This window comes from Selaginella moellendorffii, unplaced genomic scaffold (assembly GCF_000143415.4).
Source record: "Selaginella moellendorffii unplaced genomic scaffold, v1.0 SELMOscaffold_5, whole genome shotgun sequence".
In the NCBI taxonomy this organism is placed as follows: Eukaryota; Viridiplantae; Streptophyta; class Lycopodiopsida; order Selaginellales; family Selaginellaceae; genus Selaginella; species Selaginella moellendorffii.
The window spans coordinates 1,125,874-1,149,052 of NW_003314266.1; the positions used below are offsets into that span (position 1 = coordinate 1,125,874).

Below are 23,179 nucleotides of genomic sequence, written 5' to 3' on the forward strand. Positions count from 1 at the left end.
GAGAAGCACGGGAGTATGAGCTCATCGGAGTCCAAGCTTGACAAGGGCTGTTTGCTATCGAATTTCCCAACCTGGGCAAGTGCGACCAAAGATGTGGCTGGAGCTAGCCAAGAGTGGCATGGATGCAGAGGAACTCCAGACCGTGAGCTCCTTGTTCGATGAGAAGGAAGTTGGCGCACTCTATGGATACCGAGTGCTGCTCAGGGTGATTGCGGTTGAGGCTCTGGTCCAGTGCCAGCTCCAGGACGATCTTTGCTATCTCGGCAGCTTCCACTTCACCTCATCCACGGGAATTGGAAGGGATGGAATTGGGATTTCTTCACGGGAGAAGGAAGCTAGTAGGGACTGGTCGAAGGTGAGCGAGGAGATGGCAGGTTGGTGCAGGGATGGAGGAGGGTGTTTAGTCACCAGGGTGGGAGGAGGTTTGATATGTTCACAAACAAGGAGTCAGCTGAGATGTGGTCGCTGGTTCTGGATTACGTTGAGAGGTTCTTTCTCAACGTGCGAGCTCTCAACGCGTTGGTGCATCTCATGTGCGTGGAGCGTTGTATTCACGGATATGGTCCGCAAACTACCGCCACCTTTGTTCTTAAAAGTTGATGGAATAACAACATGCAAATCAGCCCCACCCCTGCTCAAAGTCAATCCTAAATGCATGCTAAACAATCCTCAACCACCTTTCGACTTTGGAACCTCCTTCCATTGTTGACTTGAGTAGCTCCTGAACCTCCTCATCTCCATGGGACTATGGATTTGGGGACTGATGACTAGTCGTACCTTTTTCTCTTCCTGGTCAACTGCGAGACGTCCTCGTCAACGCAGTTGACTATCTGCGCATAGAATTCGAAAGTTGACCGTCAAAAATGCATTGAATACGCTCTCTCCCCTTGTCAAGATCTTCACTGATGTCGAACGAGAGCTGTGTAAACGCTTGCACCCGGGATCGGTTGTGGATTCGCCGCTCGAGCTGCAGAGCTCTACCGTTATTGCCGTCTGAATCCTGTACACTGGATGAACGACGTGACACTCTTCAATAGATTCCCAGATATCACAAGGCTTCAAGAAATTGAAAATTTGGAAAAGAATTTTTCGCAAAAACCTCATGGGTCGGAATATGACTTATACTTCGAGACACACAGGCGGGTCATCAGATGCATACTCTACAACCCAGGAGGTAATAGTAATGTAATCGCCGCACTATTTAAATAAAAGACTTTCAATTGCGCTTGGGCATGTGGGATAATTGAGCTTTGCCCTACACCTAATTGAGTTTAGGGCAGATTAGACACCCCTCCAGTTTGAGGTACGTATTGAAGAGGTTCCTGCAGTTCTCAACTCCTCGTCCACAATTTTGTACTTGTCGCGATCACCACCTTCAAACGTCCCACAAATGTTACCACTTCTTGGAGATTCTGGAGACAACAGCAGCGCTCCCAAACCCGAGAGCCGCTGCGCCTTTGCAAATGGCAGCACCCGGTGATGGAGGAGCGATCACTGTTCTTGTTACGGTCCTATAAACGTAAGAAAGGTGGCGCGGCCGCCAGCTATCGAAAAAGCTGTTGAAGAAGACGAAGAAGCGAGCGCCACCCAAAGCATGGAAGAAGACAGGATATTTTCTTCGATCATTCTCGTAGAAACTTATCTTTGGTCTTTTCCTTCTTGGAAGAAGCTATCGCTAAACAGCTGATCCATCCTGGTTCGCCCATCTCCTCCGCTCCTCGGCCTCGTCAACCGGGTGGTACCACTCGGGCTTGGTCTTTGGATTGCTCAGCCGATAGTTTAGCAGCAGCTCCTCGTTGCAAACGTTCCTGGTTGTGACGAGCACCAGACCTCGCAGATAAGTTGGATCCCTGTCCTTGGCGCTCAAAACCTCCGGCAATGGAACCTTGCTCCAGCTCTTGCCTCTCCGCTCCATGTTCTTCACGGTGTCGTCCTCGAAGCGGAGGTTTGGAATGTAAGGCCGCATGTCCTCCTCGTGCTCCGGGAAATCGTAGGGGCAGATCATCACGTTCGGGAGCTGGCCTTTCGGGGGATGATTCACGAAGTGAGCCAGAGCCAACGGGTTCCTGCGCTCGATCACTTCGATCTTGAGCCTGCTCGGCGGTGGAGTGTCGTCCTCGTCCTTGACTTCGATCAGAGCTTTGAAGCGATCTCCAATCTTCTTCTCTTTGCCACCCTGTGATGCAGCTTCTCCCTCGCTCGCCTTGTCTACCATAGCTTCCTCTCCCTGTTCTTCTTTTCTATCTTCCAGATCCTCTTCCTTCTCTTCGGGTTCGTCGTAGCCATCCCAGAATTCCCTGCTCGTCCCTCCTTTACCCCACGACTTTCCATCGATCACGTAGCCTTCGTACCTCGAGACGAGATAAGGATTGTCGAGCTTCGGATACCCGGGGATGTACCAGTACTTGGCCGGCGAGTATATGACTCCTGGATACAAAGCCACCACTGTTCCAGTCCTCGCTATCCCTTCCAGAAACAATCCTTGGCCAGCATTGTGTCCAGGAACTTCCGAGTCTTTGAGATGGAGTGAAAATCCCAGCTGGTTCTTCAGCGCTTCGTCGATATCGTATTTTCCCAGCGAGGCTGTTGCTGGAGGACCTGTGCTGCAAAACAAGCTCAAGAACATCACCCAAGAAGAAAAATAAAACAAAACAACACAAAAAAATGGAGATCGAAAGAGAACAAAAGAAAGAAAAATCACCTAAGAGTTTCTGGACTTCGATGTCGGGCTTGCTCTTGGTCACTGCGAATGCGAGCCCGCTGGGCCTCTTGAATCCCTCCTCGAGCGATTTTTTTCTCTCGCAACCCGCGAGAAAGATGGTGTCTAGAGCGCGACTGATATTTCTCACTTGGTCGTGGATGTTTTCTTGTACCTGGTGTTCTTGGTCAGGAAAAGGCACCGTCCTCCCCAGCTGCTCGATCCTGTCCAGATCCTCGTCGGTAGCACTCGAATCCAGCCGACGATAGCTGCGAAGATTTCCAGAAATGCCTCAGCGAGACTAGATTTTGCTGCGAGGCAAATACCTCGTCAGAAGAAACAGCCTCGAGATATCGATCTCCTTCTGGACTTTGCGATAATCGGGGACCACGACCTTGGATTTCGCGGTGAGGAATCCATCCCAGAGCTGCATGGCAAGAAGAATCGAGTGATTCCAGAGCTACATTTCCGCAGAATCGCCACAAGTCTTACCACGCGAAGGCGCTGGATCGCCATAGCTGGGAAAAACCCCTAGGGCTTTAAAAGCATATGCCGGGAATAAGTTTTCTCGTGACGTGGCAAAATTATGCCACGTCACTAAGTAAAGCTTTTTTACAAGTATTCTGGAAGAGAAGCTCAACGAGAAACGCAAACTTACACGCGTCCAAGCTCCATTCTGGAAAGAAGGGAAAAAAGTGAGATGAAACACACAAATTTTGATGGATTTACCGCAGAAAGAACGAAGATCTCTCAGGTGAAGCACTTTGGAAACGTCCAGATGATGAAGCGAATGAAAGCATCGGTTTCCAGGAACTCGATGTGAGCGGTGCGGCCGATGAAGGCGTTGAAAGTCCTGGCCTGCGAGGAGATATCGAAGTTAACATCGCAGCGTATCAAGTTGCGCTGCCGGAGTGGCGACGGCGTCTTGAGTTGCAGCAGGCAATTGTGGAGCATGACTGCAAATGCCGGGCCTCGTTTTGCGTCACGGAGAGCCGCCTGGCACATCTCTATCCTGGCCGAGTGATATGGTACATAGCGATCCTAGAACAAAACCGAGGAAACAATTGAGAGTTTGAAAGTTTTCGCTTACCTGGGGTGAGGAGAGCAAGATGACATTTTGGAACAGCTCGAAAGTCTTGGCCTGCGAATGCCAAATCGTCACCAAAGCACGAAGAACAAACACGATGGTTTGTACCTGGCTTAGCTTGAAAAGAAAAGAGTCCTCGATATTCGTCTTGTCGGAGAAAGTTAGCTGGTGCATCAAAGCCGAGCCTTTCCATTTCTTCAGTATCCAGAGGCCCGAGTTGAAAAGCGGGTTTGAGCTGTAGAGATAGCCGAGATGTGGACCAGATATGGATAAGAAAGTGTACAAGTACTTGAGGTAAGGTTGAAATGAAGTCTCTGCGAACAAAATCATACCAAGACAATTTCAAAGCTGTGAAAAAATACAACTATATACCCATCAATGCAGCTCGAATGATCAGATTCCCGATAGAGTGTCCCACAAAACTGATCTTAAAGTTTCTGTAGGCTCCATATTTCCTTGGTTTGCTCATTCTCGACTTTAGAAACTCGGCCGCTTCGTCTGCCAGCCGGCCTCCTAGCTCGGACAAGTCGCCGGACGTTCGCTCCTCGTTGGCGAGAGACATAAGAACCTCGGCTTCAGGATCAGCTAAAAGCCAGTGATTGCGAACGAGTCTCAAATCCAAATGGTGGCCCTGAGTCGATCAATGAGTTAAAATTGTTGTAAGTGAATAAAAAACAGTAGAATACTTACTTGAAAACCATGAACAAATATTACCAGCCTTAACTCGTCGATGCCTCTGCCACTTGTTTCTTCGGCATCTCCAATCTGTTCATGCTCCACAAAGATAATGGGTTGTTGTGAAGGCCTTCCGAACAAATGCATATCTTCAAAGTCACATCCGATCTGCAAAGCTAAAAGATTAAAAAAACATCCCACTTGAGCGATGCCATAACAAAATAGATTTCGTACCGGTGTTTGCATGAGGCTTTTCCGATGTATCTCAGCACGATTTACTGCCCATTTCTAAACAGAAAACAAAAAAAAGAATGATTAAAACACTAAGTCTTTGCAGCAACGTACATCTTCAGACTCCCTCGTGCCAGTAAGCTCTGAATGCCTCACCCACATGAGACAGTGAGCGTATCTTTCTTGATTCCAAGAATTGCGGAGCGAGGTGCAAAAGAAATCCTTGTTTTCCCTGTAGCTAAAGTATCAACAACGAAAGTGTACAAGTGTATGTACCTATGAAGTTTCATGAAAAGATTCCATAGGCCAGAGAGCTGATCCTCAAGCTCTTGGCTTGCTCCTTTATTCCCCTGTAAAGTTTCCAAAGTCGTCTCAGGCACAAAAACTAGAATAAAATAATGAACCATCATACCGTGATCTCCTCTTGAAGCTGCTCTATGCTTCCAAACGCGTTGAGCAGCGACACAAGAGCATTCCTAGATGAAAGCAGTACTTTATGCACTTCCACGCTCTATGACCTGGAGATGTTAGAGAATCAGTCGTTGTTTAGCACCCTCTACGAACCTTTAACGAGTTTCTGGTAGCAAGGTTGTAACCGGCTGCATTACATGAAGAAAGAGTAGAGATTTGCGAAGCTTACCCTTCAGTTGCAGCATGAAGAGGTTCGATCTCGTGGTGCGAAGTGCTGAGTATCACCGTGTGTACGAAGACATCGACCAGAGCCATATGGCTTGCATCAAAGTGCAAAGGACAGTAAGCGTGTGCACCGTGAACAGCTCGCGGCGAAAGCCGGTAACAGTGGCTTGCAACGGTGGGTAACTCCATGTGCATCGAGTTGAAAAACCTTCCAAAGACAAGAGAGAAAGAAAAACACGTAACTAAGAGCGTGAGATCGATGCAAACTCGTACAAAAAGCCGTCCAAAGGAGCAAAAAGGAGGTGGAACTTGATGAGAGCTGATGAGTTGAGAATCTCCTGCAAAGTGATCCAACGAAAGGTGTGTCAGCAAAAGCAAAAGTGAAAGAGAAAAGAGAGAAAAAGGAGACCTCCACAGATTTAAAAGCAAGGCTGAACGAGACCATCATAGCCAGAAACACGTCTTGGCGAGCATACTTGATCTTGAAAGGGCGTGTGCAGAAGCTGTGATCGGTGTCACTTATATGCCAAACAGTCGAGAGTCCATCGCTCGCACCTAAGTAACAAGACAAGAACGCGCGTTCAAAGGGATACAAAAAAACCAAGAAAGAAAAACAAAACTTCGAGGGAAAATCTCAAGGAAAATTTGGAAGGAAGAATCCCTGTACTGACCTTCGTATTGCACGACTCGAGTGGGAATTCCAGCTTCTCGATCGTTTCCCTCCCAAGCGCAAGTGACCTTCAATGCATACCATCTGGATGGATGGGGCGGCAGCGGGATTTCTAGCTCAAATCTCGAAGAATTCTGGAAGAGAGGAACGCATTTTGCTTACCCTTGCTGCCAGAGATCCAGGTTGTGGAAGCGCTCGATGTACAAGGAAACCTCAAGCGCAATGTCCATTTCGTCCAGCACCAACAAGCCCTACATTTGGGTTTACTTTACACTTCCTTTGTATGTGTGCTTTCTTTGAGTTTAATAAATTCTTTACCTAAATTTGTAGCATAACAAAATTAAAGTTTTGAGCTTAAATACCTTTCACGTTTTGTTTGTGTGTTACAAATTTACTTCACTTTTGCTAGATAATCTGTGGTGAAAAGCTTATCACTCAACAAACACGTTGCACCTCACAATAGGACTATATATATTCATCATGCCAAAGACAGATTTAGTGTAGCTCCTTGCCTTTTAATTTCTGTAATTTTATTCTTTCACTCCTCCTCAAGGTACGATTGCAGCTCCTATTGCAGCTGCTGTGCTTGGAACATAAGATGCTGTTAGCCATAGCAAGAGCAGAACACTTACATTTGCCAACCATGTAATGACATTCAAGAGTACGCCCAGCACGTTTCTGGAACTTGGTTTCGAGAGGGGATAATAGCAGATCTAGTTGCCCATAGTTGACAAACACATCCGCATGATTGTCATAGCGGATCACCACCCCGTCACTCACACAATTTCCAAAGCAACCAATCCACACAAAGTAGGTGTAGTAAAGCTTCACTCCCTTGAATAAAAAAGGCTCCTTTTCCTTGACTCTGAGCAGGACCTTCTGCTTGTTATCATATATTTGCTCCGGGTTAAGGTCGTCCAGGATACCGGCTTATAGCACAAATGCTTTGCGATACATGGCAACACTGATCACCGGCCGCACAGCAGTGGCTGGGTCGGAATCCAAGTAGACCTTCGAATCCCATGAAGTCGTCCACCATTTATCGCGTGCGCTCCTCCAAAATCTTTCTGCCACAATCTTTTGTCCCACAGGAGCCAGCCACACAGACTCCCGCAGCCTCAGCACCGTTGCGACTGCCAAAGTGCAATTCCATCACCATAGTACTCTTGTGCGAGAAGAGGGGCTAGCCATGGAAGAGGACCTCTTCCATGCCGAGTGTGGCACCCTGGATTGCTCGAAGGCAAGCCTCCTAAGGGGCTCGCACAGGCAAGCGCATCTCCCGTCCTTGTTCTTGTACAGAAAATGCCCATTCCCGGCATTGTTGAACTCGTTCAACTGACCGCTTTTAAGCTCAGAGCCGCCAAAGCCTCCAATGCCCATGCACTGGCCGGGCCAAGGGCATCGTCAACCCCATCGGCATAATAGGTAAGTACAAGAGGGAGCTCACCACGGTAGTAGAACTTCAGGAGCAGCGGCGAGAACCCGGTGAGGTGCCGCACACTGTCGTCCACCGGCGGCTTACCGGCGTGCCGCGCAAACCAGTTGAGCTCCTCGCCATCGAAGGTTTCTGGCATGTCAAAGAAGGCATTTGCAACACCACAGTCGGGAGAGGCACCAGCGCGAGCACAGAAACCAAGGACCCTTCCCTCTGTTATGTCTTTCAGGAGATCCATAGCGGCCCTCTTATCCTCCGCTGTCCTGTCGGGGATAGCGAGCATGAAGCAGAGCTTCTCTGGGCGGTTCTTGATCCACTGTACTAGACGATCGCGGGACTTGAGGGCCATGATCTCGTTCACGACGGCCGCTTCACCACCAAAAGCCACGCCCAGGTTGGACTGGAGGACAACCAAGGGCATGCATCTGAAGAAGGGTCCGCAGAGATACACCGCCTGGGAGGGGAGTTGTCCGTTAGAACTGAGCAGGAGGACGCTATCGACTTACCTTGCATCGGTTTTGCGTCGTGAGAAAGGCAGCGAGTGTGGCGAGTAGGAAAGTTTTGCCACAACCGGGTAGCCCCCTGATGCATCCACGGCCGCCGGGCGCTAGGCTTGTGACAAAGGCGGCAGCGTCACGGAAGCAGGCCCGGCACATGAAGTCGATCCAGATGGTCTCCTCTAGGAAGTCCGAGGGCAGGCGCACAGGAGTGAGAGAGCGCTCGCTGCACAGCTGCTGCTCGGCCACCCTGCACAGGCTCTTCTGCATCTCCTGCCAGCTTTCGATGAAATCCTTGAAAACATTGATAGGTTTTTTGCCTCCAAGCGCCAACAACGTGTGCCATATTGGAGAGCCCACGAAAGATCTCGATAGAATTCCGCCGTTCTTGATGGAGCAACACTGTGAAAACTCTTTCCAGACATTGGGCATAAAAAAGCTCAGGTATATTCATGGTAAAAAGTGTCAAAGCTTAGAGAAAGGTTAACTAGGATTTCATCTTGCAGGATAACCAGAGCTACTTCAAAGAGCTCATATTCTTGAAAAAACCTGGCTATAGAAATGAAATATAAAGTATTATGAACCCCAATATAGATCAAACATTGAAACATCGATGACCTAATCAGAAAATGTATTTTATCCTATTGACTTGGTGTAGTATCATAACTATTAAGGCTGCACTGTGTTCTTTCTATAGCTATTTTCTTCTATGTTCATGTGTTTATTATTTGTGTGTCATTTGTAAGTTTTGATAGTGAATATAACTAGAATATGCTTGAATATTCTAGGATATTCAAATATCTAATGGTTGTTATTTATTTAGATTAATCTTGTATTTATAATTTATAAATATGTTTCTAATGTATAAACTTTCCAAAACACTTCCTAGTATAGTTTAGTTTATTCTACCATCTACTGGTTGATATTCAATAAGATTAATCTTGTGTTTATAAATTATAAGCATGTTTGTAATTTTTGATTAATTAATTTATTAAATAAGAATAACATTACTATTAAGAAAACCAAGTGTTGCTACATGCAACATGCAGCAAATTTTTTTAAAAAAAAGTTTTATCCCATTAAATCATCTTTAATTACTATTTAACATATTTTGATTCCTTGCTAGTATTTAAATATGCATGCTAGAAAAATATATTTACAATATAAATAAATAAGTATATATACTATCTAGTGGTGTAAGATCTAAAGAGAGACATACACACACTTATATATATTTTCTTTCTTAAATAGTCACTAATTATAGTATTATAGCATATGGACCATCCACTTGGGGCTAAATCATTCTTATATATGACAAAAGGTCTAAACCCCAATTAATGTATTTATTTTTATATCTAAAACACTCACACTGGTAGAGGTAAAAGGTATTATAATTTATTTCTTGAAGGCAAAGCTTTTTAGTAGTGTTTTACTCTAGTGTTCAGGATTATTTTTATTCTTTTTAAAATCTAAATCTGTATTAACTTTTTGCAAAATCTAGAATTCTAGCTATTATTATATTTAGTTTTGATTTTCATTTTAAATCTTCATTACATTCCTTTCTTCCACCATACCATGCTGTCACTGATTAAAGAGTATATCACTTGAAGTTGCTAATGTTATTTTATTGGATCAAACTTTGGTGTTGTGATGTATGATTATGTTGGCATTGCACCCATCCTTCATGTATTACTATTTCTAACTTTTGTGAGACATGATTACACAAATTTTTTTGTTCTCAGTGTTTTGCCATCTATTGTTGATATAAAGCATGACTATCACATTAATTGAAAAATTATGGATGATGCAATTTAGTTTTTGGAAAATGTTCAAAGATCAAATTTATAAAAAGATGATATATATGAGCTCGAGTGGATGGATTGTGATGATGAGCTTGATTTATATAGAAATAATTTTGGAGACTAAATAGAAATTTCATGAGGTATATATTAATCCTTCAATTTGCCATTTGATCATTTCTTTTTACCTTTTAATCTTTCCCAAACTTTTTATATCCAAACCACTTTCTTGTATTTCTAGCATTTTTCCTTATTTGTAGTGTTTTTGTCCTTTGGCATATTGATTATTTATGACTTTTATAATTGTTATTCTTAACTTAGTATTCCTCCTCATACTAATCTTGATATTAAGTATGTGCATGAAATTGAAAATTTTACTTTTGTTTCGTTAACAAAGTCTTTGATTAGTTCTAGTGTTAAATATTCACCTATTTCAAAAATTGAGTTACTTTGACTAGAGTTTTGGGTTGAATGTATATCCCTACTTATAAGTGTCATAAAGAATCTTTATTTTACTATTGTTATTAAAGAATTTATGTGTTCCTTTGAGATTATGGACATTTATATTAATTTTCTCATTTCGAAGTGTTGAATTATGTGTTGAATAAGTTGAGCACTGTGAATCTTTTGATTATATTATAATGGCTGAAGTATTTTATAATAAATCCTAAACTTTGAGTATATATATTTTTTATTTTCCTATTTCCACATTGATAATTACTGAAGATTCCTTTATTAATCTTTTTTTATCCATTTTTTTTCTTCCACTCCTCAATTTTTCTTGTTTTCTCCTCTTTGCCCTCTTGCATCCATATAAAAATTAATAACACTGAAGCAACTCTATTTTAAATTGGTTTGTACTTTCAAAAAAGAGTCAACCAAGGATGCCATAGACATTTTGAGTCCGGTAAAAGTTCGTGGTGGTAATTCACGACTGCATCGCACAAATGATGCCCCATGGAGCAGCTTGCAAATCGACGTTCTGGCAAACATGCTGGCTGCTTCTATACGTGGTGGCGATGCTTTAGCTGCATGGCGTGCAGCTTCATCCACTTATCACACCACATGCACAAATTTGCCTTGCCACTGCTTTGCCAACAGCTGCGGCCAAACTCCCAGGTGGGACACGGTCTTCAGTTCCAGCGCTCCCTTTCCTCAGGTAACTTGACGCTTTACGTTTGATCTTCTTCTTGACTGACTCAGTTTTTTGCAGGTAGCATTCGTTTCCTCAGGAAAGCTCGCAAATGGACTTTATCAAACGGAATCCCAGGAAGAAGGATTGGTGGAGAGGGAGCAGCTCATCCGATCCTTATATCTACACGCCGTTTTCAGAGAGCCGAAAAAGATTCAGCTCATCTGGATAGTTGAAGTTCTTGTTGAAGTTGCAAATCCTTTGTGCCTTCGAAATCCACGTTGAGAGTATATGCATCAGCCGGGGGAATTCGAGGCATTTCCACAGTCCTTTGTCTTACCTCCGAATGGATCGAAAGTTTTGTCACTCGCTGGAAGGCCACGTTCGACCGGGTCACTGACAGTACGGGGATACTTTGTGAACTACAACGGCGTTGTTACCGAGCACTGTTTTGGGGGCACAAATGCTGAGAGAGGCTTGTTCCTGGAAAATCCATTCCGAAGCTCGGGCAGAAGTGGGTTAAAGCTCCGAAACAAGCCTCTCCCGGACATCAAAGTTATCCCTCCACTGCCGTCTCTAGTAGTGGACGTTGAGAGGGCGTGGTAGTTATATACGAGGGGGAGGTTCGAAACATGACGATCGAGCTTTGCAACATTGGTTCCGTGCCAGTTATAGAGGCGAACATATCAATGGTGGCAAGGCGCCGCGAGCGCAGAGGAAGAGAAAGTCACTTCACTAAATCTTGGACAAGGAAGCTTTTCTGCAAGTCCATTATGCAGGTACATAGCCAGTTTATCTTGTGGAACTAACCAAAGGACCTTTTCACAGGTTCTCCAACACGGACGAAGAACTCTCTCTCGGTAGGCGGCTGAGTAGTCGTTTGAGGCTTCAAGTTCTTCAAGGCCTTCGTCTTGTGAATTCACGGCTGCTGTCGATGGAGATTCATCTCCAACTAAGCAGTACTCTCCGCAAGGCCGAAGCAAACGCCACACTGAGAATGGATCCTTACAGGGGAACCTCCAAGTTCTCGAGCTAGAGCTGTGGAATGGAACGGATGCTTTCTCCACCACGAAAGCTGTACTCGAGCTTGACTTCATGGCAACAAGCTCCGGTCCCTCGTCCGGAAGTGGCAATCACTGATTGAAGTTTGATGTGAAGACGACAGAGTAAGGCTTTCTTATATGGTTTTCCTTAATTTCTAGTACCATTGATTATCATGTATTGCTTGCAAGCATAACTTGGCTTGAAAAATGTTGTCCTTGTCATAAGGATCCCTTGCGGTTCTGTTATTCCAAGAGAGATTTGAAAAAGGTCAGTTATAAAGGATTCTCGCCCTGAATACATATTAATCTCATTCCAGGCTCTGCATTCTTGCAACAGGAAAAACAAAAATGAAGAACTTACATGTATGCAAACTTGACCATATCTTCCTCCGTCCTTGCTAGCTGAAAACCAATGATCACATCTAAAAAGTTTTGTACTAGAGGTTTAACTATACTGGCAAAGGTTTCGTCCCGTCCTTTATCTTATTCTAAGGTAGATTTTTATTCTTGTTGAAATTCAAGGTCTTTTTGAGTGCTGTGCTCGTTTTCCCTGTTTCTCTTCTTTAGCTTGCAAGTAAGAAAGAAAACATAGGCATAATTACGTTATTATTTGTATTTATAATATGATCATGTTTTTTTAGTAACAATTTATTTATTACTTATGTCTTTTACAATTTAATTTACCACAAACTGAGCCTTGGTACTTCCCTTTTTTAAATTTCCATGTGCAAGTCTTAACTTGTAGCTGAACAGGAGTGTTTGCCATCCCCATAGTGGCTACAGCAGTGCTCGCTATAGTAGTGTTCATAGTAGTTATAGCAGCAGTAACCACAGCAGTAGTAGTAGATGTAGCAGTAGCAGTAGATGTAGCAGCAGCAGCAGCAGGAGCAACAGCAGTAGTAATAGCACCAACAGCAGTACCTGTAGTCAAAGCTATCTTTGGTGCTTGCGGTAGTTTTGCAGGGACATCTTCATGTGCAGCAACAACATTGTTTGCAGCATAATGTATTCGCGCTATCAAATAGTTGCATGCAACATTCCGCAGATGCTTGCAAAGAACATGTGAAGCTCCTCCATAATTGAAAACACATCCCGTGCTTGCACCAAATGGGACGATATGTTCACTCTTCGCACCCGAAATGACGTTCATGAATTTTCTCACTTGACTACAGTCTAGCGTCGAAATGAAAGCCACTAGTCGGTCTTCATAGCTGTCCATTACTTCATGTAGATCTGTCTCATTATCTATCATCAGGAATTTGATGCATTTTCCACACATCTCAGAGTTCACAGCATTTAGACCAAAATGCCGGACTAAACAAGTGTACTCATTATCAGAGAGCTCAGGGCGGGCACAAATGTGGGGGATTCTACCAGACGCCTCTGGTGGCTGTATCTCGGTTAAATCTGTCACAAAGAGACTGATATGCAGAGAAAGGATTGGTCTTAACGCTTTGTCCATAACTCCTCCACCGTCAATAATGAAAATAATAGTCTCCGACAGATCTGTCACCCATTCGGCTATTTTCTCCATGTCCCTTCCAATTCTAGCAAGGGACTCAAGCTTGATAGGATCATGGAGGAATGTAAAGACAAGAGATGCGTAGAAAACATCAGCTGGGATGAGCTTATATTCCTGATATGGTATCAGGCATACAGGTTTTCTAGCATCAAGGCCATCTTTCACAGCTTCTGTCCCGTCAGGGCTTAAATGCCTACCTCTGGCATTTGTACCTTCTGAAGAAGAAGAAGCACCGACTTCTTCAATTTGGCATACATTAACAGCGTCTTTCTGCAAAGACATGGCACCGACTCCATGCAGGTTAGTGTCCGTGTTCTCTACTCGTTCTGCATCTTCTGGAGCTTTTAGCTTGTCATTTGTAGCATCAGGGCCTGAATGCCCGGTCCGAGCATGTGCTGCAGGGCAGCCTAAATGCCACAAGTGGCAAAACAATACAACTCCTAGAACCCGTTTGCCACACCCGGACGGGCCTCCAAGAACGAGTTTCTCTCTAGTTTGCATTTTTGAGACCCTTTCTGCAACTTCTACAAATTGTTCTCGCCCCATGTATCGCACCTGACCCACAAGATGAAATGCCGGGTATGGGAACTCAATGGGCTTGCCCGAGGGATCTGCCAGATTCTTGCCCCAGAACAAGCTGCAAATCAGATCTCCTGTCTCCCTGGAGAAGTTTAGGATCTTTTGATTCATGGAAGAGAAGCCTATGCGGAGTGGCCAAGCAGCAGCACCTGTCCTGTGTCGCACCCTAAGCCCTAAACCCTCTCGGTGGTGTCAAGAGGAGAGCACCTAAATCAACTTCATGGGCTCCGTGACACTGCCGCCTTTGTCACAAGCCTAGCACCTGCCGTGGATGCATCAACGGCACGGACGCCACACTCGTTGCCCTCCTCACGACGCAAAAGCGATGCAAGGTAAGTCGTAGGGTAACCCCCCAGTCCAACTTGGCCGTGGCTTGCCGTCGTGAACGAGACCACCTCAAGTCTAGCAAGAACCACCCTGAGAAGCTAGCTCCTGCACGACACCTTCTCGCGACACAAATAGCCTGACCTGACCTGTAAGTATTGTTCTTTTAAGGACAAAAAGCAAAAATAACGACAAACAAGCCCTGGAATTGCGCAGCAACTTAACCCCCTGACTCACTGGTGATTCTCCCGGAAGAGTGTAGGAAAGATGGAAGCTGGCCAAGTTCCACAACTGGGCCACAACTAGGGCGGGGATGAGTACTTGGCCAGCGAGTGAATCACACCCGGACACAAAGCCACCACCGTTCCACTCCTCGCTATCCGCTCCAGAAATAATCCTTACACATCTCTCAACTTGATTGTCTATTCTCTCTCTTGTTTCCTCTCGCTCCCGCAGAGCGAACATGGGTTGACTTCCGAGTCTTTGAGATGGAGTGAAAATCCCAGCTGGTTCTTCAGCTCGTCGATATCGTAGTTTCCCAGCGAGGCTGTTGCTGGAGGACCTGTGCTGCAAAACAAGCTCAAGAACATCACCCAAAAAAAGAAAAAAAAAAATGGAGATCGAAAGAGAAAAAAATCACCTAAGAGTTTCTGGACTTCGATGTCTGGGCTTGCTCTTGGTCACTGCGAATGCGAGCCCGCTGGGCCTCTTAAATCCCTCCTCGAGCGATTTTTTTCTGTCAAGAGCGACTGCAGGTCGTTCGTATACCTGGTACCGTCCTCCCTAGCTGCTCGATCCTGAAACAGCCGCTGTAAAAAGCAGATGCTGGGAATAAGTTCTCATGACGTGGCAAAGTTCTGCCACATCACTATGTAAACTAGATTGTGTCAAAGTTTTAGAAGTAGAAGCTCACTCTTCTAAGCTTCTACTTCTATATCTACTTCTAAACTTCTAAAATGAAGCACCATTCCAAAATGAAAATGTGAGGTGGAATATATAATTTTTTATGACTTTACCAGAAGTGAATGAAAGCATTGGTTTCCAAGAACTTGATGTGAGCAGTGTGACCAATGAAGGAGTTGTAGGTCCTGGCTTGCAAGGAGATGTCAAAGTTAACATCATAATATATTACAATTGTAATATATGATCATGAGATGAGTACTACCATTGTGGATATTTAAAATTTTAGGGAATAAATAAAGATAAAATAGTTATTAAGGGCTTTTTTTACCAAACAATTGCCTTTTTCAATTAACTTAAAGGGGTGTTATATATATAGTATTAAAAAAAATGGCATAAATTTGATTTCTATTGATTAGTGGTTCCATATTGGATATCCATACGTACATCTTTCTTTTTGTGGAGTATCTATAAACAAAGGTATTCACCATAGGACTCCAATACCTATGCATATGTCCTTCTTCTTGTGCAGTATTCACAAACGAAGATATTCACTATGGAATTCTAATAATTATTAATATGTCCAAATGTGCACTTTAGAATGTTTGGGAGAACACTCTAATCCATACAAATCTTGAATTTAAACTTTGAAAAAAGTCAATATTTTTCAAAGTAAAAAACAATTAACCTCAATATTAACTAATTGAAAAAAAGGATGCACTCTTATTCATAGGCCCTTTTTATTTATTTATTTTTCTATATTTGAACCCTTATAAATTGCTTTTTAGTTGTTTACACTATTATACCACTGTTATGCCATCCTTTAAAAACATGTGAAAAACTCACATAGACATTGGGCATCATTCCAAAAATAATAGTGTAAGAAACCAAAGAAAATAACTTGAAAAACAATCTATGGAAATTCATATATAAAAGGAAAGGGTTTATGAACAAAAATGCACTTTTTTTTCTAATTTGTTAAAGGTTTTGAAATACTTGGGGTTAAGTGTCTTTGGGTTTAAATAGCATTGGGTTAAGTGACCTCTTAAGAAGTTCAAATTCAAGAGTTTACAAATAGCTGGCAATTATTGTAAATTGATAAAACCAATGATATACATCATCCCTAAATCTTTAGAGCAATTAAACATTGCTCTTCACTTGCAACTCTAATAGCTTCTTTAGCACCAATAATAGCTTCTTACTTCTTCACTAAAGATTAGTACTCCAATAAAGCTTGATGACTTTTGATTGTTATGCAATCTAATTGATATCCATTGGACTTTTCGTGTGGGTCTGATTAGATCTCTTTTTATTTGGGGATGCCTTTTTCTTGATTCTCTATAATTGTATTTGAATTTAGACCTTTGCACTATGAAATGGGGGAGAAGAACATATTTAAATAGCTTACAAGCACTAATCCCTATATCCAGCATTTACATGCAAAATAGTGTTAAACAAAGTTTTATAAGTTTAGTTCTAACATAAGGAGATGAGTATTGCATTGACTAGTATCAAATGGAAATTGGGCTAAGAAGTTTTGCTACAAATATACAAAAAGGTAAAGTATAACTGAGTCTATTCATACATGATACTTTAAGTTAAGTGGTAAAAATAAAAGCATAAAAAAATTTATAATACAAAAGAAAACATTATTGAAGCTTAAAATTTTATTTATATAAAAGTTATACAAGACTTTGTATGTACATTTGCTCTAGCCAAAGAGGCCCTAGATCTATCTAACACTTACCAAAAATTAAGGTAATTTATTTTCCATAATGTCCTTTGGCTAACTCAAAGTTACAAGATATTGCCTCTTCCACTTGTAGCTACACATGCTTTAACTTCCCCTCCTATGAAGGATGGTCTTGTCAAGAATCCCCCAATTCTTGCCCCATATGATTTTTGATTCTCAAACCACATTCCTAATGATGACATGGTGCCTCCTCGACTTTAGTTATATTTAGGCTATCCTAGATCTAAGAGTGGTGGAGTTTCATCAACCTATAATATATATAGGCTGGCTTTGTTCTATTTCTCCACAATCTAAATTAAGGCTAGTCCAAAGCCTCTTGTTCGTCTCTACTAGTTTTTCTCTTTGTCTCTGATCTTGTTGAGGATCTTGACAGTTTGATTCAGATTGTGCTTTTTTCTTTTGCTTTAGCTTGTTTTGATTGTTTGATTGCCTTTGCCTTTTTCCCCCTTTTCTTTCTTCTTTGCCGATGGAGTCTCCAAGCCATCCTGATTTCTTCACCAAAGTCCTTGCAAAAATCCAATTTGAGAATACTAAGTTGAAGGCAGCCTTTCTTCATATGTAATAGGAGCTTGCTTCACTTTCGGCTCAAGGATCAAGCAAAGTTCCTAAACCGAAGTTGAGTTTCCCGGCGAAGTTCTTAGGTAAGTGTTTGGAGCTTCACGGATTCCTGAACTAGATGGAGCTGATCTTCGCACTTCAATATTGGCAGTACCCCACTCTCAAGTCTCAAATTGGCGCAATCAAAACATTGCTCGAAGGTGTAACTTTGTCATGGTTTTCTCCTCTTCTGGAGAAGAGCATGAAAGTGGTCGTGGTTCCAAAGCTGATGGATCTTTAGTTGTTCAAAGAGAAGCTCAAAGCATGTTTTGGTGAGACAGATCGGGTTCAAGCTACCACCACAAAGATGAGACGTCTCTCTTAGGGGTCTCGTTTTGCCTCAATCTATGTTGCGGAGTTTCAACTCCTTGCCTTAGACACTTAATGGGATGAGCGGGCTCTGATTGATCAATTTCGTTTCGGTCTCAACAACAGTGTCAAGGATTTGTTGCTCACCATGGAGGATCTAATGAACCTGTCAGATGCCATCAACAAAGTTGTTCGATGTGACAATCGTCTTTTTGAACCTCGTCAGGAAAGTTGCCATGCCACCATTTTCCTGTCCCAGACTCAGGAATCCCAACTTGAGTTTTCGGGGCATACTCTTGAACCTACAGCTCCGGTCTTGATGGATATTTCTGGTACTCCCCAACTTATTAGAGGGAAGCTAAGTCCTACTGAGAAGCAACATCGAGTATCTCAGAATCTTTGCCTCTACTATGCTCATCTTAATCAAAGTAGTTGTGTATCCCAAGAAGCCTTCCTGACTGCTCGAGTTCACTTTGCCTTAAGGTCCACCACTATTGCAGTCGGGAAACGACCCTGTCCAAACAGAGTAGGAGCTGTCTGTTTGGACTCCCTGAATAAAAATCACTTTTCTTCTTTATCAAGCTCCTCACCACCTTTTATCAAAGCCACCACCAATTCCTGCAACTTCTGCATCCCATGTCTCCTTTCTTTCACTGGATAATCAAGACTTAAGGTTCTGGCGCTATTAGACTCGGGTGCAACTTCCTTCTTCATGGACACGGAATTTGCTGCCTGACATCACGTTCCTCTTTCTCCTACCATACAGGATCTGAGGGTTGAAGGCATCGGCGGGCATTTTGTGTTTCCATCTTCTGGACTTAGGGAAATGTTGCCCGTTTGAGTATACATTGGGTCCACCGTCACCAATATCGCCTTCAACATCATCAATAACAAATCCTCTTTTGTGGTGCTCGGCCTTCCTTGGTTCCAACTGCACCAACCTTAGATCTGTTGGAAGGAATTACAACTCATCTCTCCCACATCACCATCTCCCATGTTTTCCTCTACTGTTCATCGAGTCCAAATCAGGAAAAGTTCACTAAACTCAAATCAAGGTTCTGTTCCTGACTCTATGAAGTTTTCACCCTCTTTGCTCCCTATCCCTCAATAGTCTTTTCCCTCTCTTCCATCTTACACTGGACAGTATCCTTGTCCCATCATTCCATTCAGTCGTACGCCTCCTCCTATCTCCACAATCATTATGAAATAACTCCTTCATGAAGAACTTGTTTTCCTTTTTGCTTTGCATGTTTCTTCTGTCAGTCTTCCTAAGAAGTATCATGATTTGGGGATGTGTTTGACAAGAAAAAAGCTAGTGTACTATCTATTCATCGGCCTTACAACTGTCCCATTGATTTACAGGAAGGAGCATCACCTCCGTGGGGGCCTATCTACGGGTTATCCCCATATGAGCTTAAGGCCCTCAAAGAGTACGTGGACAAGAACCTTGCATCGGGGTACATTCAGCATTCGCTGTCCCTGGTTTGAGCACTTGTCTTCTTTGTCAAGAGAGTTTGTGGCTAGTTATCAACTACTAAGGTTTGAACAAGGTGACTGTTCGGAACTGTTATCCGCTGCCCCTAATCTCGGAGCTGTTGGAACGCCTCAATGGTGCCCGCTTCTTCACCAAGATTGACCTCCATGGAGCATACAACCTAATCCGGATCTGGCTTGGTGATGAATGGAAGATTGCATTCCGAACCTGCTATGGCCACTTCGAGTACACTGTCATGCTATTTGGCATAACAAATGTTCTAGCAGTTTTCCAACACATGGCAAACGACGTCTTTCGGGAGTTTCTTGATCAGATGATGATCGTCTACCTCAACGACATCCTCATCTACTCAAAAACTCAGGAGGAGCACAATGAGCATGTGCGCAAGGTGCTGGTGAAGCTGCGGGAACACGGCCTATACGCGAAGCTTGAGAAATGTTCCTTTGATCAGGAGTTTGTGGAGTTCCTTGGGTACATTGTCACTTTTGAGGATATCACGATAGATCTTGCCAAAATCAAGACTATTCTCGAATGGGAGCCTCCACAATCAATGTTGGTCATTCAAGTTTTCCTTGGCTTCACCATTGATCACTACTTCGACATTATCCTTCCTCTCACGCATCTCACTCGCAAGGATGTTCCCTTCTTTTGGTCTGCTGCTGCCCAGCAGGCCTTCGACACACTCAAGGCGGCCTTCAATTCTGCTCCCGTCTTGATCCACGCTGATCCCTCACAACCTTTCTTCATCGAGGCAGACGCCTCTGACTTTGCCATTGGTGCTGTGCTGTCTCAACTCGAAGCGGATTGGGAATTTCATTCGATCACTTTCCATTCTCAGAAATTCCAGCCTGCAGAGATCAATTACAAAATCCACGACAAGGAGCTCCTTACCATCGTGGATTCCTTTGGAGAGTGGTGTCGTTTCTTGGAGGGGGCAAGCCATCAAACAGTGGTCCAGACAGATCACAAAAATCTCGAGTACTTTGCCACTTCCCGAGTTTTAAGCCGTCGTCAAGCAAGGTGGGCACAATTTTTGAGTCGGTTTGACTTTGTTATCAAGTATAAACCTGGAAAGCTTCAGGGCCTTCTTGATACTCTTTCAAGGCGCTCCTATCTCAGTCTCAGGCTTGGTAATCTTGCTTTCGATCAATAGGATTAGGTTATCCTCGGTCCTAATCAGCTTCAAGTTATGGCAATTTCCCTGGCCCCTCAGGACTCCTCCTTGATGGACGTGATCAGAAATGATCTTCAATCCGACAACCTCGCTAGTGACATTTTCCCCCATCTTCAGGCTGGACACCCAGTGACTTCCGATTGCTGGCGATTTGATGAGTTCGAGTTCTTAGATGGTTTGTTATACCGTAAGGAGTAGCTTTATGTTCTTGAAGGTGATGCTCGAAAGTTGGTCCTGATGGCATGCCACAATAGCCCGACTGCTGGTCACTTCAGCATTGCGAAAACCTATGAGCTGGTTGCATGGGAATTTTGATGGCCTCACATGGACAACTATATCAAAGCTTTTGTTGGTAATAGTTTTGTCTTTGATTATACAAATTATCATCACATTGATAATAATTGTTATATCTTGGAGGTTGATTTCGTGGTGGTCGCGTCTCCTTCAGGTTTGCTTCGTTCCCTCCTGGTCCCTTCAAGTCCTTGGGAATCCATCTCCATGGATTTCTTGAGTGATCTTTTGAGTTTTGGAGGCTTCAATAACATTTTAGTCGTGGTGGATTGCTTCACAAAGATGGTATACTTCCTACCGTGTACCAAGGAGTTTTCGGGCAAGGACATGGCAAAATTGGTATTCAGGGAAATTTTCTGACTTCATAGGATTCCTGCAGATGTGGTTTCAGATCAGGGGCCTCAATTCATCTCTTATTTCTGGCAACAATTCTTGCAGCTGCTTGGAGTGAAGGCTAACCTCTCTTCGGTGTATCATCCTTAAACTAATGGATAGTCCAAACGAACAATTCAGACATTGGAATAATTCCTAAGGTGCTTCATCAACTATCATTAGGATGACTGTTTTGATATCCTTCCCCTTGTTGAGTTCTCTTATAACAACTCCATTCACTCCTCCTTTCGAATTTCCCCTTTCTTTGCAAACTCTAGCCAAAATCCCCGATTCAATCTCTCACTCCCTTCTCTATCTAAATCCTCTCGTTCAAATCCCCGCTCTGAAGCATTTGTCTCCAACCTCTGGGAAATCCACAACTCTATCTCCTTCCATCTCCATTGTGCTCAGGAATCTTACAAAACATTTGCTAATGTCCATTGTCAAAATTGTCCCTCTTACAATATTGGGGATAAAGTTTGGCTCCTCAGGCAAAATATCTCCACCACCAGGCCATGTCCCAAATTTGATTTCAAATGCCTCAATCCTTTCTCTATCATTGCCATCATTAATCCTGTCACTTATCACCTTGCACTTCCCTCCTCATATCAAATTCACCCCATTTTTCACTCCTCTTTCCTTGAGCTTTATATTCTTAATCTTATTCCAAATCGAGTCATTCCTCCACCTTCACCAGTGCAGCTCGAGGATAGGTTTGAGTGCGAGGTTCATGACATCCTTGATTCCAAGATCTCATGATCTAAACTCTACTATCTAGTAGACTTGAAGAGTTACGGACCTGAGGAATGCACTTGGGAACCTACGGACAATTTGATTCATTCTCCTGACCTTGTTCAGAATTTCTACTACTGCTATCCTTCTCGTCCCAGTCTTCATTCTTTTCATTCTCCATCTCCTGTCCCTCGACACCCATCTCATTCTCCTCTTCGTTCTCATTCACGTCCTCGTTCTACTCGTTCTTGAGGAGGGGGTGCTATCAGGAATCCCCCAATTCTTGCCCCATACGATTCCTGATTCTCGAACCACATTCCTGATGATGATGTAGTGCCTCCTTAACCTCAGCTATATTTAGGCCGTCTTCAAGGAGCTTCATCAACCTATAGTATATATAGGTTAGTTTTGTTCCATTTCTCCACAATCTAAATCAACGCTAGTTCAAGGCCTCTTGTTCGTCTCCACTAGCTTTTCTCTTTGTCTCTGATCTTGTTGGGGGTCTTGACAGTCTTGTCCCAATGGCAATTAATGCTACTGTTGCTTGTGTATGAGGATAAGGATAAGGATATTGTCATGGCTATAATGTTCGTTATTAGGTGTGTGATGAAGCTGGCCACACATATCAACAATATTAGTGTTTTCTAGATTGTTATCTTTTATTTTTGGGTGGAAGCATTAGTATCAACAATGTTTAATTAATGCTGCTATAATGGAAGCATTCGATATGAAAATCCTTTGAAGAAACAAAGAGTCATGCGATTAATGGAGGGCTCTTGTATGATTAAGTTAATAAGCCCTTCATCCTTCTTTCAACAGTACCATAGCTCCGATACCAATGTTAGGATCCTATCCCTTACACCCTAAGCTAACTAGCTAAAGGGGTGATCACTTGATTGTAAGGCCCTTTCCTTATCCTATTATCCTGACCTGGTGCCTAACAATATAAAGGGTTTATTTTAGCCTATTATAATTATTTTTCATTCTTTATAACAATAGCTGTACACATGTATGTGTGTAAGATAAAACAAACCTAATTATGCATATGGGTGATCATGATCTTGAGCTTCAATCATTAAAGGTAGTGTTAAATTATGTATTTGATTTCACCTTAGTATAGATTGATCGTAGTGCAGTCATGTAAACGTGATTTTAAGGTTTCTTCCCCTTCTCTTATATTCTTTTATATCTCTTATTCTATTTTATCTTTTTATTTCTACCTCCACTT

The 23,179-nt window shown here is 43.1% G+C and overlaps 2 protein-coding genes across 2 annotated transcripts; both read right to left on the minus strand.

Moving 5' to 3' along the window:
• Positions 1-1,595: 1,595 nt before the first annotated feature.
• Positions 1,596-3,243, minus strand: LOC9658478. Its single transcript, XM_024669683.1, has 4 exons — positions 3,191-3,243; positions 3,025-3,125; positions 2,702-2,967; positions 1,596-2,598 (listed from the first exon to the last, which is right to left on the minus strand). The coding sequence occupies exons 1-4, from the start codon at positions 3,212-3,214 to the stop codon at positions 1,676-1,678; spliced, it is 1,314 nt and encodes a 437-aa protein (XP_024525451.1). The 5' UTR covers positions 3,215-3,243; the 3' UTR covers positions 1,596-1,675.
• LOC9659903 lies at positions 3,231-6,248 on the minus strand. Its single transcript, XM_024669682.1, has 16 exons — positions 6,160-6,248; positions 5,999-6,081; positions 5,737-5,882; positions 5,601-5,665; positions 5,332-5,535; positions 5,256-5,268; positions 5,104-5,202; positions 4,968-5,041; positions 4,806-4,923; positions 4,695-4,748; positions 4,476-4,628; positions 4,158-4,416; positions 3,894-4,099; positions 3,789-3,839; positions 3,428-3,739; positions 3,231-3,374 (listed from the first exon to the last, which is right to left on the minus strand). The coding sequence occupies exons 1-15, from the start codon at positions 6,225-6,227 to the stop codon at positions 3,449-3,451; spliced, it is 1,884 nt and encodes a 627-aa protein (XP_024525450.1). The 5' UTR covers positions 6,228-6,248; the 3' UTR covers positions 3,231-3,374; positions 3,428-3,448.
• Positions 6,249-23,179: the final 16,931 nt, after the last annotated feature.

What these genes read in the sequence shown, in the direction of transcription:
- LOC9658478 (XM_024669683.1), bottom strand. Translation starts at nt 3,214, where the DNA reads ATGGCGATCCAGCGCCTTCGCGTG. An exon ending in CGATCCAGCGCCTTCGCGTG is followed by an intron (nt 3,126 to 3,190) that starts GTAAGACTTGTG and finishes CTTGCCATGCAG; the next exon opens with CTCTGGGATGGATTCCTCAC. An exon ending in AGGCTGTTTCTTCTGACGAG is followed by an intron (nt 2,968 to 3,024) that starts GTATTTGCCTCG and finishes AAATCTTCGCAG; the next exon opens with CTATCGTCGGCTGGATTCGA.
- LOC9659903 (XM_024669682.1), bottom strand. Translation starts at nt 6,227, where the DNA reads ATGGACATTGCGCTTGAGGTTTCCTTGTACATCGAGCGCTTCCACAAC. An exon ending in GCTCCTTTGGACGGCTTTTT is followed by an intron (nt 5,536 to 5,600) that starts GTACGAGTTTGC and finishes TGTCTTTGGAAG; the next exon opens with GTTTTTCAACTCGATGCACA. An exon ending in TATTTGTTCATGGTTTTCAA is followed by an intron (nt 4,417 to 4,475) that starts GTAAGTATTCTA and finishes TGATCGACTCAG; the next exon opens with GGCCACCATTTGGATTTGAG.